The sequence below is a fragment of the Meleagris gallopavo genome, chromosome 1 (genome assembly GCF_000146605.3).
Source record: "Meleagris gallopavo isolate NT-WF06-2002-E0010 breed Aviagen turkey brand Nicholas breeding stock chromosome 1, Turkey_5.1, whole genome shotgun sequence".
Taxonomy (NCBI): Eukaryota; Metazoa; Chordata; class Aves; order Galliformes; family Phasianidae; genus Meleagris; species Meleagris gallopavo.
This window is the reverse complement of record NC_015011.2, coordinates 115441838-115458152: the sequence shown is the minus strand read 5'-3', so window position 1 is coordinate 115458152 and position 16315 is coordinate 115441838. Positions and strand designations below refer to the sequence as shown.

The following is a 16315-nucleotide window of genomic DNA, read 5'->3' as shown; positions in this document are numbered from 1 at the left end:
AGGATTAGGTAGTATTTAGTTATATCTCTTCAGTCTGTTTGAGGAAGCAAACATCCATGGTATATGGAAGACCCAAGAAAATAATCTTGTATCAGAAAGAACTTACAGACTCATACCTTTATGGAAATGTCAGCGGTAATGTGGAGCTGTAATATTATTCTACAAGTTAGTTACAAATAAGATGGAGGACATGAACAAACCCAGTGAATGGCAATCACACATTGCATATCTTTGGCACATTTTCATGTTTCTCCATTCGTTCCAGAATTAAAATCTGATTTATAATGTTCATTCTGTAGGAGTACAAAAATATTTTGCCCACATGGATAGACTGAAGAACGGGGTTTGTTTTTACTTAGAAGAATACTACACTTAAAACAAGTTAGTGCCTCCTGAAAATCTATTTTCTTTATGTAAACTAGTGGAGGAAGAATGGAAAGCTTGGTTCACCTAGGCTACTATCTAAAATCAAGAAAGCAGACTTGGACTTAAAAGTAAATAATTAAAATAAACTTTTCAGTAATTAAGAAACCACTTCAAAAGAAAGTAAAGTAAAAAGAAAAATACAGAGCCTATTTAGGGACGAACACATTCAAACTAATGTTCTTTCATTTTCCTTCAAAGCTCACGTAGTGTAATTTATGAAAAGTAATGCCAGTACAAACAAAGGATTGCACTTCATAGTGGTCTAACGTTTACATACTTGCAGTGCATGTACAATGCATTCTGCTTCCAAACCAAATACATTTTTGGAAGTGATATTTGTACTGCTGGATTACTCTTCAAAGCAAGGATTTGAAGTCATACTCTGAGGAAGGTATACATGTAAATATATGCACTTGGCTGTAAGAATCCTTTAAACATGCAGAAATGGTGTAAAGGAATAAAAATATTTAAGACTTCTTGCTCATGGACAGTTCAGACCAAACATATAGCTGTTGTATGTTTTTATACTACAGCAAATTTCCTCATAGAATGTTTTTTTAATCTTCGTATTTGTTGGGTTTGTTGTTGTTGTAGTTTCTGTTGTCTTAATCACTGACCCAGATTTTGTGGTTATCTTACATTTGCAGCCATTTTAGATATACCTCAATATTTTATGTGGGTATGTTTTATGTATGACTTGAGTCCATTTGGACGTTAAGCAATGGCTTTTTATGTATTGGGTATGTGATTGCCAGTGCGTAGTCCCTGGTGTCAGTATTCTAGCTCTGATGTGTTAACTTAAGAGGGCTTTTTAGAAAACTCATAGTTAGATGTGGATGAGATCAAGCCAGGCTGCAACTGAAAACTCATAGTTAGATGTGGATGAGATCAAGCCAGGCTGCAACTGAAGCACTTGAACACTATTGGGCAAATACCACAACTCCAAGAACTGCAAATGAAGTATCTGAATCGCAGCTGCATTGTTTTGGATGAACTGTAATTAATACCAATCAGTCTGGCTGTTGTTGAGCTTAGTTTTTCCTGAAGTTTCCCTGGCATTCAAATGCGCAGTTTTCTCTAAAAACAGCATAAGTTGCAAAAATGAAGATTTTTTTTTTTGGTGTTCATCTTGGAAATCCTGCCTTAATTTCTAATTCTGAAAATACTGGAATATATGTGTTTATCCTTTAAATTTGAAATTACCTCACTGAAATCAGTTTACCTGTTTGTTTGATGTCAGTTCCATGCATGCCATAATCTGGAATCGGATCTCTGATGCCTGTTTTTTTTTAGCTCACTGTATTTGATGTTATTTTACAGTGTAGATATACTGAGCAGATTTTCTTTCATTTGATTAAAAAGAGAAAGACTGTTTTGGTTTCATTTGACTACAGCCTTGTTTACAAAGCAAACAACACAAAACAAAAAAAAAAATCAATCCTGTGCTTTGTTGTTTTTTTTTTCTTCCTTGAATCTTTCCTGCCTGTTCTTCCCAGACAGTTAGGACTAGCTTCAAATACTGCCTGGTTTTGTCAAGGCTGTAGTTGACCAAAACTGTCCTCCAGCAGAGTGCACTTCTCATGACGTTGCCAATTCATTCCTACTGCAACGTGATCCCAGGAGTAATCTCAAACCTTTCTGCATAGTTGCTATTCCATTTTTGTGAGGCTTTTTTCACTCATTTCATTCATTTTGGAATTGTCAATTAATCTTTGGTATTTAATTATTACTACATTCACGCAAAAGCAAAATTATCTAATAACTATTTCTAAATTATTTTCTTGGGTAGATGTTACCTATGTTATTTCTGAATCTATTTTAAAACACCCACCTCATGTCAATCGTAGTGCCACAAACACATTTATAGATCTAAGTTAGTGGCTTGTCAATTGAGAGAGGTTCCTTGGCTGCCCTACTAATCAAAAATACCTTCTTTGGTTGACTAGATTCATATCGTACATCAGCAGTTATTTGTTTCATCATGTTTTGTAATGTTTCAGAAATTATGAACTGTTTTCAATTAGGTTACATGCCTTTATTCACTGTATAGTTTGTATTTTTTTGAATGTTGTATTAATCTATACCTCATTTGCATTCTCAATATATTTTTATGGTATATTACTTTGACAGTTTCCTGCAGTCAATCATCCACAATCTTTAGAGAGAAGATACTTGGGAATTTTAAGTGGTGTTTTGCTTGATCTTATGAAGGTAAACAAATTTATTTTCTCTCTGTAATATGAAGGGAAAGATGTGACTTTCCTAATAGAGTGCATTTTAAAAGTACTTGTGAATTTCCTTTTGAGATGTTTTGATATTACCACCATCTATAGCCAGGCTTGATATTTCTTAGGAATCAGAAAGATATCCCCTGCAAATGCCAGGAGAATCTGTCCAAACTTGACTGGTTTGATAAGCAATGTATATTCCAGACAAAAGAACTGCCATCATTTCTGTCAGCATGCATACCGACGACCATTCAGATGCACAGGTCACCTTACTAATGCAGGAGGATGAACTCTCAACCTGTAATAAATCTAGATAAATCCACAGCGAATGAAGATTAGATTAACCTGAGTTATTGTTCATTACTGGATAAGCATGAGGATATGGGCAGTAGATGCACAGTAGATTTTTTGCCTGTCTGAGGTCTTAATCGTGTTGTTACCACTCACGTCTACTAAGCACATTATTTAAGTTGCTCTTCAGTCCTGTTTTGAAACGTACCAGCTAGTTCCTCATGGCCAGGCTAGGATATAGTTCTGAGTTTCTTGCAGTGGTCCAGAAAAAGCCTGCTTTCCTCAAAATGGCTGAACAATGTAAAAACTTCACTATGGTGAGCTGTAGTACAGTCCTTCTGTTATTTCAGCCACAGTAAACTGAAGGAGATTTACAGTGACAAAAATTATGTTTAGAATAAATGTGTTCTATTTTCTAGTTCACATAATTTTTTTTCCCCCAGCATTATAATTAACTGTAACTCAAGCTGTAGTAGCACGTATTCCTCAACTGCAATTTCAAGATGATTCCTCGTAACATAACACATGCTGGGGATTGCTTTTATTTTCATTTTACGCTAATTTTATGTGTTACATAGCAATATCTTTTGGGTTCTTCTGGTGTGATATAAAAGTTGAAATTGCAAAATGAAGCATCAAATTTTAAGGAAACATAGATTTCTAAATAGCTCCATTCTATTTTTATTTTTTTATTTTTATTTTTATTTTAAATTCAAGTAATTCTTTTAAACTTTTTAGTCCGTGTTACTCTATATGAGGCGAGGAAAGGTCAGGGATCCTATAGAGGGGATATTTTGTTTGGTCTGCATTACATAGTTGAGAAGTTGGAACATTGTTAAAGAATGAGCAGAAGACTTAGAAGAAAAGAAAAGAAAGCACCTGTGGTTAAGTTGCATGCTGCAAATGCTCTACATATTTTGCTGTATGCCTTTCTCTTCCCCAGTAGTCTGGCAGTTATTCACAGTTGCTGTGTTCCTTGTTATCTGCATTCCCAAGGACCTCATTTCTGATTCCTAGATTACTCAATAATCCATACCCCAACTTATGTCAGCTAGAGCTGACATATGTATCTCTAGTTCCATATATATGAATATTTAGAGAGCATTTCTGGACTAGATTAATGAACAGTCATTCATTTGCTGCTGTTGCTTTGTTACTCCTCTCTTCCTTCACAAATCATGTTCTTTTGCAAGCATGCACTTGGAAATTTGAATATGATGACTTGGGCGAAAAAGAAGTTGAATATTTCATGCTTATTCATATAATCTGTCATTCAATCAGCAGACATTTTTTTTTCTTTTTTTTTTTTTTCTGGGCTTCCATTTTCTACTAGAATACCTGGATAATACATATATGTTTCACACTTGCTTTAGCTGTAGTTGAACTTCAGCCTTCCTCATGTCATCCATTATACCAAAGCAGTGCGTTTATGCTCTTCCTGTCTTGTCCTTGGCTTAACTTCTTACACATTGCCTATTTTGAGTTTTTCTTCATTAAAAAGCTCCCTGTTTTGTCAAGCTGAGCATGCTTGACATTTTGCAATGTTATGCCCAGTGAGATGCTTTGTCCCTGCACTCTCAGGAAGTTTTCTTGGACAGCTGTCTTCAGATGGCAGTTTTTCAGGAGATTGTTTTAGAATCCCCCTACAGAAATCAAAGTCTGCAACCTTAAAGTTGTGGGTCCTATCAGTGATGCTTAACTGTCTCACCCTTCATTTGAATCCTAATGATAAACCTCTCAGGGTTGCTACATCTCAGATGTCTTCTGTGATCAGATTAGCCTCCAGTACTTTACTGTCAGTGAACAGCAAGTCAAGTAAAGTGAACCCCAGCTAACTCTTGTTTGGCTTGCCTCTCCAGCAGTTAACTAGAGACTACCAACTCTAGACTACCAACATAGTCTAGAAGTCTCCTGAGTAGTTGAAGTCTGCTGTGAGGATGAGGAGCTATATTCTGCTTCTTATTGTAGAAGGAGTCATCCTCTTTATCTTAGATGTGTAGTTGGTAACAAAACCCTGCCATAACACCACAAATATTGGTTTTCCCTTCTAACCCTGACCCGGATTCTGAGTGGGTATACCTTTAGTCTCATGCTGTCACTCAGTACAAATTAGGAACTAGTTCAGATGGAGTGCCACTCCTCTTCTTCCCCACCTCCTAGCTTCTGATGCCAGCCACACCCTTAAGTGACCACGACCCAGCCATCAGCCTTGTTCCGCATTACTTCTCTGTGATTCCAGTCAGTTTCTGGGCCTTATGATTGCCTATGGGCTTTAGTTTTCCTTGCTTGTGCTCCAGCTTCTGCAAGTTAGTTTATAAGGCATTTGAAGTAAGCCTTAGGACCATCCATAAGTGGGCCACTTGTATCACGGGAGTGATGAGTGCCACAAAAAAGTAAGGAAAGAAGAAATTAATCATTCAGTACACAGCTTGCTACCTGAGAAGGGCAGATACTGCATGCTGTGTTGACTGAACTGCACAGGAATGCCAAACGCTTCTTCCATTTTGGTGTGCAGGGATCCTGTGCAGGGAAAACTAGTTTGTGGTCAAGTGGATGAATATTATATTAATGCATATACAGGTAGCTTTTGTGCATGTGCGTGCATATATGCATATCCATGCATATATATGCATAGAGTTATTCTCTATTCAACCAATACAGCCCTTAAAAAAGAGCTGTTCTTTCTATTCCATGGCCATTCAAACTTTCATCCTTGCTGACAGTCACACGTGCTCAAATATTCCAAGATGTGTTACATATGGTCTTATTTCTGCAAGAAAACATTAAAAGTTATCAAAATAATCAGCAAATTGTTTTTTGATTTTGTGATTAGGTGTTCTCTGTGTGTAAGAAAGTCACTGTTCAGAATCACAGCTGATCTAATGGAATCATAAGGCAGATGTTATTCTGAGTACGTTGTAAACAGATCCTTTAAAAACACGAATGGACTTGAACCTTTATTGAAATAAAAAACGACTCATATTTGTGTTTTTAAAAAATTATAAACTGTAAAGGAATTTTTGAACATTTAATACTGCTCCTGTATGTGTGTTCTTTTTGTTAAGCCTGTTTCGTTGGCAGTATTATATTAATGGTAATTCAATACTCCTTGTTTTAATGTTTTATAGCATATCCTGAAAATTATGTTTAAAATCACATATTTTTAACATCTATATGTATATAGGTACATGTATAGTTTTGCATTTATATCTTTTTTTTTATTTTAAACATATTAAGCACAAATTTATAACCATGTGAGTACGTTCCCTTACGTTCATTTTATATATATATATATCTTGTATGTTTTATAATAAGCAAGTCCACATGCTTTCCATCTCTTAAGTAGAATATAATACTTTTGAAAGTGTTCATTTTGTATCATGTGTATTTAAATGCAATATGAAATTATTCAAGTATCTGCATGTAATCACAGACAGTCTGGAGATTGAAAAACTATCCCATTAACGTTCTTTATTTTACTATATTGTTGTTGATGCAAATACAGATATTAACATTTAAACTTTGGGATTTATTTTCCAAAGAACTTGCTGAAGTTAGATCCAGCAGACAGATACTTGACAGAGCAATGTTTGAACCATCCTTCATTTCAAACACAAAGACTCTTGGATCGCTGTGGAAGCTCACCCTCACGGTCAGCTAAAAGAAAGCCTTACCACGTTGACAGCAACACATTATCTAACAGGTAAACGTAGTCATTTGACCCTTAACACTGATATTCTCTGTGCTAATGAGTAAGTTGCAGCAGTGCTTACGCAGAATATTATCTTCAAGAAAATCAGTTATTTCGTAGTTTAAGTACATTGCAATGTATATGCTGTTCCAAGCTGCTTCACTGAACAAAGAAGGCAGACATAGTTTTATTATTACAGTTATTCAAGCTGAAATTTTTTGTTAGCTATATTCATCAGGCTGAATGCATCTTGGGATTTAAAAAAAGAAAAAAAAGTAAAAGCTTTTTCTCACATGACGATGAGAAAATAATTTGGCTTACTCATCTTAAAAAAGTTAGCTTCTTTTCTGAACAATAGCAAGAATTCTGTGGTTTGGAGGTGTCACCACAGAAAATAAAAATTCGTTGATCATGCTCCACAGTAAGGATAAACAGAATTTTGTCTGCAATTGCGGTTATGAACTGAGTCTAGTCTACTTGAACTTAAAACAGGATGTATTTGCTCACTAACTCCTTTGTTGGACCCACATAGCTTGAGAGAAGCCACTTGATCTCAATACATCAACAAACCAGGTTTACTGGTAGATAAAATACTTTAGTACAAAGAGACTCATTGCATTCTTTTGACAGAAGCTTTCCTAAAAGCCATCCTCTGAAGTATGCATAACTACAGTGTCTTTTAATCCTAGTCAGGTTTTTCTTTAGTTCTTTCAGTGAGATTTAAAAAACAACATTCCTCACTTTAAGATTTGGGAACATGATGTCTGCGTCCTGCATGTTTTCTGAAATGGTTACTAAAATATTTTAGCTGCTGCTATACATACGTACTGGTGCTGATATTTCTTAGTTTCTTGAAATTGTAATTGAGTATATCATTAGATCACTGGAAGTGGGTAGTACAAAAATCCTAAATATAAAAATAACTAGCATTATCCGATAATAGTTTCTAATACGATCAACAAATGTACAAATTCATCGGTACAGTCAGCTCTCAGTTTATACCTCAGTAATATATCTGAGTTAGATGATGATAGAATTGATTTAAAAATAAGCACATTTACTCAGCTTTAAGCCAGCTTATGTCCATCAAGGCTAATAAGCATAGCCACAGTACTGCTCAGTTGCAGCTGCACTGCTTCAGGGCCATGACAGGCCCATGAGTAGATCTGCTTTTATTCTGTAGAATCTGAGTTCTGCAAAAGTCGGTGTTCCTGTGGTATTCCTGATTTGGTATTACAGAATTTACCAGGCTGCACAGACCTTGGAATCAGTCCATCTGAATGGCTTTGACCAGCACGCTAGCCTCTGTTCTCTCTCTTCTGCCTCCACCCACCTCAAACATACATTATGTAGCCTGGAGCATTGATTGTAGAAGGCTTTTTGGCAGCATTGACATATTTGATTGTTCCACTTTAACTTTGATATGCCAGATGTATTTAACAATTATTTCAGTGGATCTACAGCTAATTTGCATAATAGTGCTTAGAGTAGCAATTACAAATATAGTACAAATTGGTAAATATTTAAATATATATATTGGAAAGTTGGAATTTTTATTATTGGATTTTATATATATTTTTTTTTTCACTAGCAGAATCAATTAACTAAAATTGAGTTTGTCTCTTAGAATATAACCAATGAAAAACAGCAATATACTGACACTTGCAAATCTGTTATTCTAGTGGAGCTTCTGATGCCTAGTTCACAGTTTCTGCAATGAGCAGAAGTTTTTGATCTTACTGCTAATTTTGTGTTATAAGATGGCAACTCCCATTTAAAATGAGTGCACTTTTGTTGAAGTTACTAATACATGAATGTATAATCCGGTATATTAATGCTTCTCTATGCATTTTAATGTAGAAATCAAGCCAGCAAAAGTTCTGCTTTGCAGTCACACCACAGATCAAACAGCAAGGATATACAGACACTAGGGGTTGGCGGGTCAAGAGAAGAAGGTCTTCCAGCAAATGAAAGCTTTTTAAATGGAAACCTTTCTGCAGCTGCACATAGCCCAATGCATGCGAAGAAATCAAGCAACCAGCCTGGATCTGGCAATAAAGACCTAGCCAACAATAACATGCCACATCTTCTTAGTCCAAAGGAGACAAAGGCAAAAACAGAGTTTGATTTTAATGTGGACCCAAAAAGTTCCGATGGTCCAGGCACAAAGTACCTGAAGTCTAACACCAGATCTCAGCAGAACCGGCACTCATTTATGGAAACGTCTCAGAGCAAAACTGGGACGCTGCAGCCCGGCGATAAGCATAGTCGCCACAGCTACATTGATACCATTCCACAGTCTTCTAAGAGTCCCTCGTATCGGACAAAGTCAAAGAGCCATGGGGTTCTGACAGACTCGAAATCCGTGGGCAACCTATCTGAGGCTAGGGCTCAAGCTGCAGAACCAAACAGCAGTCGCTATTTTCCATCCAGCTGCATGGACTTGAATTCTCCTACCAGTCCGACCGCTCCCCGCCATAGCGATAACAGAACTTTGCTCAGCCCTTCTGGGAGGAATAACCGCAGCGAGGGTACCCTGGACACCCGAAGACCTTCAACCAGACACTCCAAAACAATGGAGGAGTTAAAACTGCCAGATCACATGGATGGAAGCCATTCCCACTCGCTCTCTGCTCCGCACGAATCTTTTTCCTATGGCCTAGGTTATACCAGTCCTTTCTCTTCACAACAGCGCCCTCATAGACACTCTATGTATGTGAGCCGGGACAGAGTGAGGTCAAAGGGCTCAGAGGGTGGCTTAAGCGTAGGGCAAGGGATGGCAGCCAGAGCAAACAGCCTGCAACTGTTATCTCCACAGGTGCAGCATAAGTCACTCACAAGGTCTGTTGGCTCTTCACGAGAAGACTGTACAGAAGATACTAATAGGGTTAGTTCCAAATATCACCTGTTACGGAAGACTTACCTTCCTCTCCTTATTTCATGTGGGGACAGTGTCCTGCTTTCTCTCTTCTATCTGTTTGTTTGCTTAGTTATTCTTCTGTGGTGCTGTAAGGCAAGGAATGTGAGACCAAAAAACCAAAAAGACGCTAAGTAGCTGGAGTGCAAAATGAGACCACATTAAAGCTAATAATGATTGGACTGTGACAGCTATTTTTATAATGTACTGAAATGTGAGAACAGAAAAAATGTCTGCGAAGTTAACATTTAATTTGTAGTTCCTAGTCTGTTATGTTTTCTGCTGTCATTTTTATTGTATTGGTTTTCCTTAATTAACCTTCTCATTTGTGTTCTATTTAACTTTACTAGTATGTCTTTCTGTTCTGAATAGCAATCTTAAATTTTGAAGTGAGCTTTTTCACTTGTTTATAGCATGACATTATTGATGAAATGTCATGATTTGCTAGACAGATATAAAAACTGCACTATCCCTCTTGATTAGTATGATAAATAACTGGAACAAGCTAGAGATTTTTTCTGGGAGAAGCCACCCCTTAGCAGTGCTATAGTGACTGTCATTACTTTATGTTATTTTGTTATGAGTATTACTTCATCAGTGTGAAGAAAGGGCCAGTTTCAGTATTGATTTACTTTCCTAATACAATAGTTGTGAATTTTTTTAAGGTTTTGCATAAGATGAGTGTCCCCATATCCTTAGATTGCTGTGCCATTGATCCAAAAGATAAATGTAAATAAAATTAGTGTTTGGCTTTTTTTATGCATGTTTATGTCATAAAGTGACTTCAAAGGTAAATTCTTGTTCAGGTTTGTTGACAAACTGCAGAAAGTCAGAGCTACATATATTATTGAAAGTCTAAAAATGATAGTGAAAAAGACTAAAAAATCTCTGCCTCTTCAGAGATTATTTTATGTATATAATAAATACACATTGTGGACTTGTAGTATGCAATCATAAAAAAAGTTTTCACATATTGGATGGCTCTTCAATAGAAGAAAGCATGGACAAGGCATTTTTATTTATTTATTTAAAAAGCACGTTACTAATACATTATTTTTGTATTTAGTATGTCTCTTCCATTCAGAATTATGTGAATTATTTGTTATAAGAAGAAAAAAAATCTCATAGAAGAAGAGAATTTAAAGAAAAATAGCTACTTAGAAGGAATTACAGAAGCTCAGCTTTAAAATGAGATTTTATTTTTTGTACTTAGTCATTTTTTTCTCTCTCTCATTTCAGTCGAATTAAATGTTACTTTTCTTCACAGTATTACTGTAGGAAGGCAGTAATAGCAACATTTGACATTTTGATAATAAAAGCTCACACTGCCTTGTATTCTTTAATATTTGGATCTTTTTCTGACTTAGCAGATATTAAATTGATAATTCTATTTTTATTTCATATTATCAGATCATTCTTTGTCTTTTGACAGCTACTTGAAAAACTTTTTATTTAAATTAAAAAATTGTTATACATCCTAATGCTTATAGTTTTGTTCATTGTGGTTTGCTTTGGAATGTCTAATCATTTGTAAAGAATTCACCTTTATCTTTTTTGGTCAGTGGTTTTTAAACTTAAGCCTTCAATTCATTGTTTTAAAGCCATATTTCAACCAGCAGAAGCCTGAAGGGAAAAATACTCTTCTGAAATATATGGCAAGTCTGTACATTCACAAAGTATTTTCATCTATTTTCCTTTTTCACTATTTCCAATCACAAATCAGAAATAAAATTACAATATTAGTATGACTCAGATAGGAATTTCCTATCCCTTTTTTTTGCCACATTACATATTACAAATGAGAAGATTTCACTTTCTTCAGCCATAGTGAACTCGAAACTTCAGGAATAATATAAAGGTTGTCAAAGAATCTGTATTATTTTCCTAGTAAATTTTTCCATTCAGTTCTGCTGGTTTTCTCTGCTACTGTTGTCTCTCTGTGCTCATATTTCGTGAAATGTCCTCACTTCCCTGTTTGTAGATTCCATTAAGCCACTAACAATTCATTTTAAAGAAAATCATTCTTTCTTTGCTAGGTTTAAATCTAACTTGCATTTGGTGCATTAAGCTTTCCAAGTCTCAGTTACAACAGTGTTTTCTTAAGGGCTCTTTTTAAGTTAAATGTACACAAGTGGGTAGGCAGAATAAATTCAAGTACAAGTTGCTACTACTGTCTCATATTTATAAGTTAAATGCTAATCAACAAACAGTGCCCTAAGTCCTAATTTAATCAAATTTATCAAACTCAAATTTTACTGAAGCAATCTGTGATTTAAACCATTGTTTTAGTTGCATTTATCATCTTGGCACAGTTTTAGGAGTTATATTATTGATGGTAGTGAGTTCAGATCTTTATTAATGAAAGACAAAACAAATTTTGGAAATGTTTCCCTGTTTCCTGGGAGGTCTTAGAGTATTGAATTTTATCTGGTCCTTACTGCAGAAAGAGTTACAACTTCTGATTCATTTAAGAAAGGAATGAAGTCATATTTGGTGACCAATTCCGTGCATATGGTTGTTTCTGAGGGAGTACTTAATTTTTTTCTTGACGTACCTTCCAGGAAGTTTTTATTCAAAAACATAGATTAATTAGAGAGGGTGATGTACTTTTGCTATCCTGGTGATGTACTTTTGCTATCCTGTCTGACCTACCTATTCAGCTTATACATTTCTTAGTTTCGGGATGCCTCTTAGTTTGTGAGTAGTAGATTTTGTGACTGTTGGCTCCTGTAGGTACTACTGTATAACAGCTGTTAAGAGATAGTGCTTTGGTGTTGCAATAATCACAAATTACATGCATTTCTTGTTTATTTTTTTTAAATTTGCCATTAGCAGAGTGACCAGATTCCATCAGAAACAAATTTAACAAGACCTCCAGTAAAAGATTCCTCCAGAGATGTTACAGCTGCATTTCATTCACGGCGAAAATCTGAGGTCTGAATCATGCTAAAGTCCTTAAAATTACAATTAAGAGGCAAAATTTTGTTAATGCCATTTTGGAAAAAGTGAACAAACAGCAAAACCAAGTAATTATTGATTATGGGGTATGTGGTTTGAGACTGGCAGTTTTTCATAGCATGAAATGAAAACTGTCTGTAGTAAAGTTCAGAGTGTATTCCTTATGTATGTTAGTTAAAAACACAGCCTTTCATTTTAAATAGCTGACTGTTCTTTTGTTTAGGGTGGAGCATATCATGATCCACACACAGAAGATGGAGCATCTACTAAGGAAAATAGAATTCTGTATAATGAAGCTGTTCCCAGAAGAGTTGGCAGTTTTTACAGAGGTAATTTTATGGTGCATCTTTAAAAATTAAACAAGAATTTTAACATGGAAAATAAATGAAGTAGTGGAAGTTGGTGCAGAGAACTGAAGTGAACAATTTAAAAAAACAAATGGAGAAAGAATTGTTACTTTCAGATATTAGACTGACCTACTCGGTTGTATGTAGTCGTTGCATTAGTGTTCAATTTGTGCAAAAAGTATATTTTTGCATATTTAAAAGCATATTCAAAAGCATGTTCAATGTAGTTCTTTGTAAACCAGAAGATAATTTATTAGGGAAAGTTGAACAGAATAAATGAAAATTGCTAGAGTAAACTCTTTATTTTTTTAAATATCAATTCATATTTTCAATTCTTTCTAATATTACATCTAAACACCTTTCTATTTGTGACACATTGACATGCTGATTTGTTTCAGATAATATGATACATGGATCTTCCAATGCTATTTATTCATTTGTTGAAACTTATCTTTGTATCTTTTGTACAGATTTACTAAAATTCAGGGTTTCGGCAAGTAAAAGCAAGGTTATGTAAGCCCAGTTGAGAACAAATAATAAAGCAGGAGCGTGTTCATGTACATAAGTACCTATATATATACATGTGTGTGCATATGTATGTACCTATATACATGAATAGATCCTGTTCTGGTATGGAACAGTAAGGACAGTGATTTCTGAGCAGCTGTCTCATGGCTAAACCTGGGTAATCCTTTTGAAAAGAACAAGGGTGACAAGCTAATTACTGTCCTATGAATATTAGGAGGCTTGTGGGGCTCCCCTGAACCTTAAGTAGTCACAATCAGCTAAAATTCGATTATGAGTCACCTAATAACCTTAAGTAGAGTTACCAGTCTCTCTCTGATCCTCTTCAGTTTGATCAATTGGCAGATGACCTGCTTTAGCCATGTTCAGTTCTCCCAATCCTTGTCAGTGTCCCATTGCAATTATTTAACTACATATAGGAAACAACTTTATTTTAATGCACATACTTAACTATTTCACTGGAGAAGTAGTATTATATTCAAAGTATACATTGATAAAAATATACATAAAAGTTACCGAAAGAAAAACTTAGTATGAAACACTGTGACTTCCTATTAACTCAGTTCTTAAGTATTGACTTCAAATAGATGTTACTGGCATGTATTTTTGAACTAGAAATTAATCAAAAATTAACAATTCAATTTTGATAGTGCAGTAGTGCTGCAACTAGTGTCTGATCAGTTTTAATCCAGTGCATGTATTTCTGATGTTATTCATAATTCTGATAGCATACTTTAGGTATGTATAGCCTGTTTTCAAAAGTACAGTATTTTTGTTTAAAAACGTATTTGATTTTGATCCCTTCATTTTTAATAAGTAATCTCTTATCCTAGTTACATTAAATCTAATTTTTTTAAGATTAATGTTTTGTTTTGTACCTAAGGCTCGTGTTAAGACAAAGGGTGAGTTGTAGTATTTTGTGTCTTTAATACCAGTAATCCAGCCTTTTATTCTATTTCCTGCTTTTAATTATCAGTCGCACTTGCAGGCATCTTTAGATGATGTCTAGAATATCTTACCAAGTTCTAGTGATGCCATCATTTTACAATATTACCTTGCAATTATTATAAAACAATGGCTTTCCAAACTGTAAAAATGAAGAAGTACTTTTCTGTGCTTCTTACATAAAGTGCAACTGTCACTTCATTTGTTTTTGTAAAAGAGGTAGAAAGAAATCATACAACTCAAAGATGTGATTTTTGGTAGAGCTCAGTATACAGTTTTTGCTCTTTCTCTGTTCAGTTCCATCTCCACGTCCAGACAGCACGTACATAGAAAACAATGTGTCAAACAGAGCTTCTGTACTGCCAGCAGACAGCAGCACGGTGGCAAACCACTCAAAGAGACAAACCACCTTTGATACCTGGTGAGTTGTTATTTACACACATGTGTAGAGAATGGCAGTGAAAAAAAAGGATTTTTAAGAGGAGAAAAAAAAACCTACAAGATTTTTTTTCAAAATTTGCTATTGTATATTCATGCTTTCTTCAGTGCTCCCTCTGACTGTACTGACATGACATTGCATGTTTGCTGTCTCCTTTTGAGCAACAAGAAATACTTCATCGCATTGAATGCATTAGAAATGGTGCTCTTTTGTCTGCTCTTGTTTGTTTTTTTTCCATTATCAGCCTTTGGTTAAAGATAATACAAAGTGCTTGTGTGCATATAGCAAACCCTTAGCTTCATCTGTGAATTCTAGAAGCATGAATTGTCAAACAAATGTAAAAAACATATATATAAAAATGCATGTTTCCATATATAGAATAGAACTCTGTTAATGAAGAATACAACATTCACCCTGCAGTGGGGACTGCTGCTTTCTTTGCTTATGCATCACAGAAGGAATTGAGCACATTCTATGAGAAAGTCGCTCAAGCAACACCTGAGTGATGTATACTGATTTTAAAAGATAAAAGTATCACACGATGCTATTGTATAACATAGAGCAATTAACTCTAATTATGCTAATAGAACAGCAGCATATGTGTAGCTTTGCAGGACTTAAAGAGAGACATCTTAATTTTCTTACTGTGAGAGCTATATAGTTCTAAAATAGTCTTAATGTTCTACTTCGTTCAATCACAATAAAGCACAGTGAATGAAAATAAGCAAACGGTTTCAAAGGATTGTTGGGAGGGACCGTATGCATTCTCACATCTAAAGTGTACTTTGTTCCATTATCTGAAACTCTGCTCTCTGAAAGTGCGATAAAATTATGCTAGCTAAAAAAACTGTTTCAGTGGTTTGTTAACATATTGTATTTTCGTGTGAACAATCCGTGAATTATCTGCTTAAAAAAGAAAGAGGAGGGACACGAACAAATGGTATCTCAGCTTTTGTTCAGGTTCTATACCCATGTCAGCAATGGAAGATGTTTACTCCAGAACGCTTGTCACCTGCTCTGATTCTCTAGAATCTGCTTCCTGTCCTTCAGTAGCTCCACTTACATCACTTTTGTTTGAAAGTTAATTTGGAGATCTGGTCGTTTATGTAAAAAGGTGGTACCATTGTTGTAATTTATGTTGCTAAATAAGGTCTTTGTTTTCACTGTTGAAGCTTTTTACATCTTTTCTTGTCCTTCATATTTGAATCTTCTTATCTTGCATAAACAAGTCAAATGGAATCTTGTTTTCCTTTCTGTGTCATTCAGTAATATATTACCTTTTATTATGTGGTTATTGCAAAGGAACATGTAATGTTATTTCAACTCTGAACTGAAATAATAACATATGTTATTAGAGCTGGTTGGGAATTTTTTGACCAAGTGTTTATTTTCCTTACAATTACAAATTACCAAAATCAAAACTTTTCAAAGGAACAGACTAATATCAACTAAAAAGTTTTGGAAAAAGTCTTCAGTTCCAGGATTTAATTGCCAGTCAAAACCAGAGAAATACTCAAAATAATGAGTACTGTAGGGTCAGTGTTATTT

General features: G+C 35.0%; 1 protein-coding gene across 1 annotated transcript in view; it reads left to right on the top strand.

The window, feature by feature from the left end:
• The window catches only part of CDKL5 (cyclin dependent kinase like 5), a 56877-nt gene that overhangs the window by 20452 nt on the left and 20110 nt on the right, over positions 1-16315 (top strand). Inside the window, exons 7-12 of the mRNA XM_019621778.1 lie at positions 2557-2637; positions 6488-6648; positions 8497-9523; positions 12386-12487; positions 12735-12840; positions 14626-14749. Coding sequence (XP_019477323.1) covers positions 2557-2637; positions 6488-6648; positions 8497-9523; positions 12386-12487; positions 12735-12840; positions 14626-14749 — 1601 coding nt within the window. The remainder of the gene's footprint in view (positions 1-2556; positions 2638-6487; positions 6649-8496; positions 9524-12385; positions 12488-12734; positions 12841-14625; positions 14750-16315) is intronic.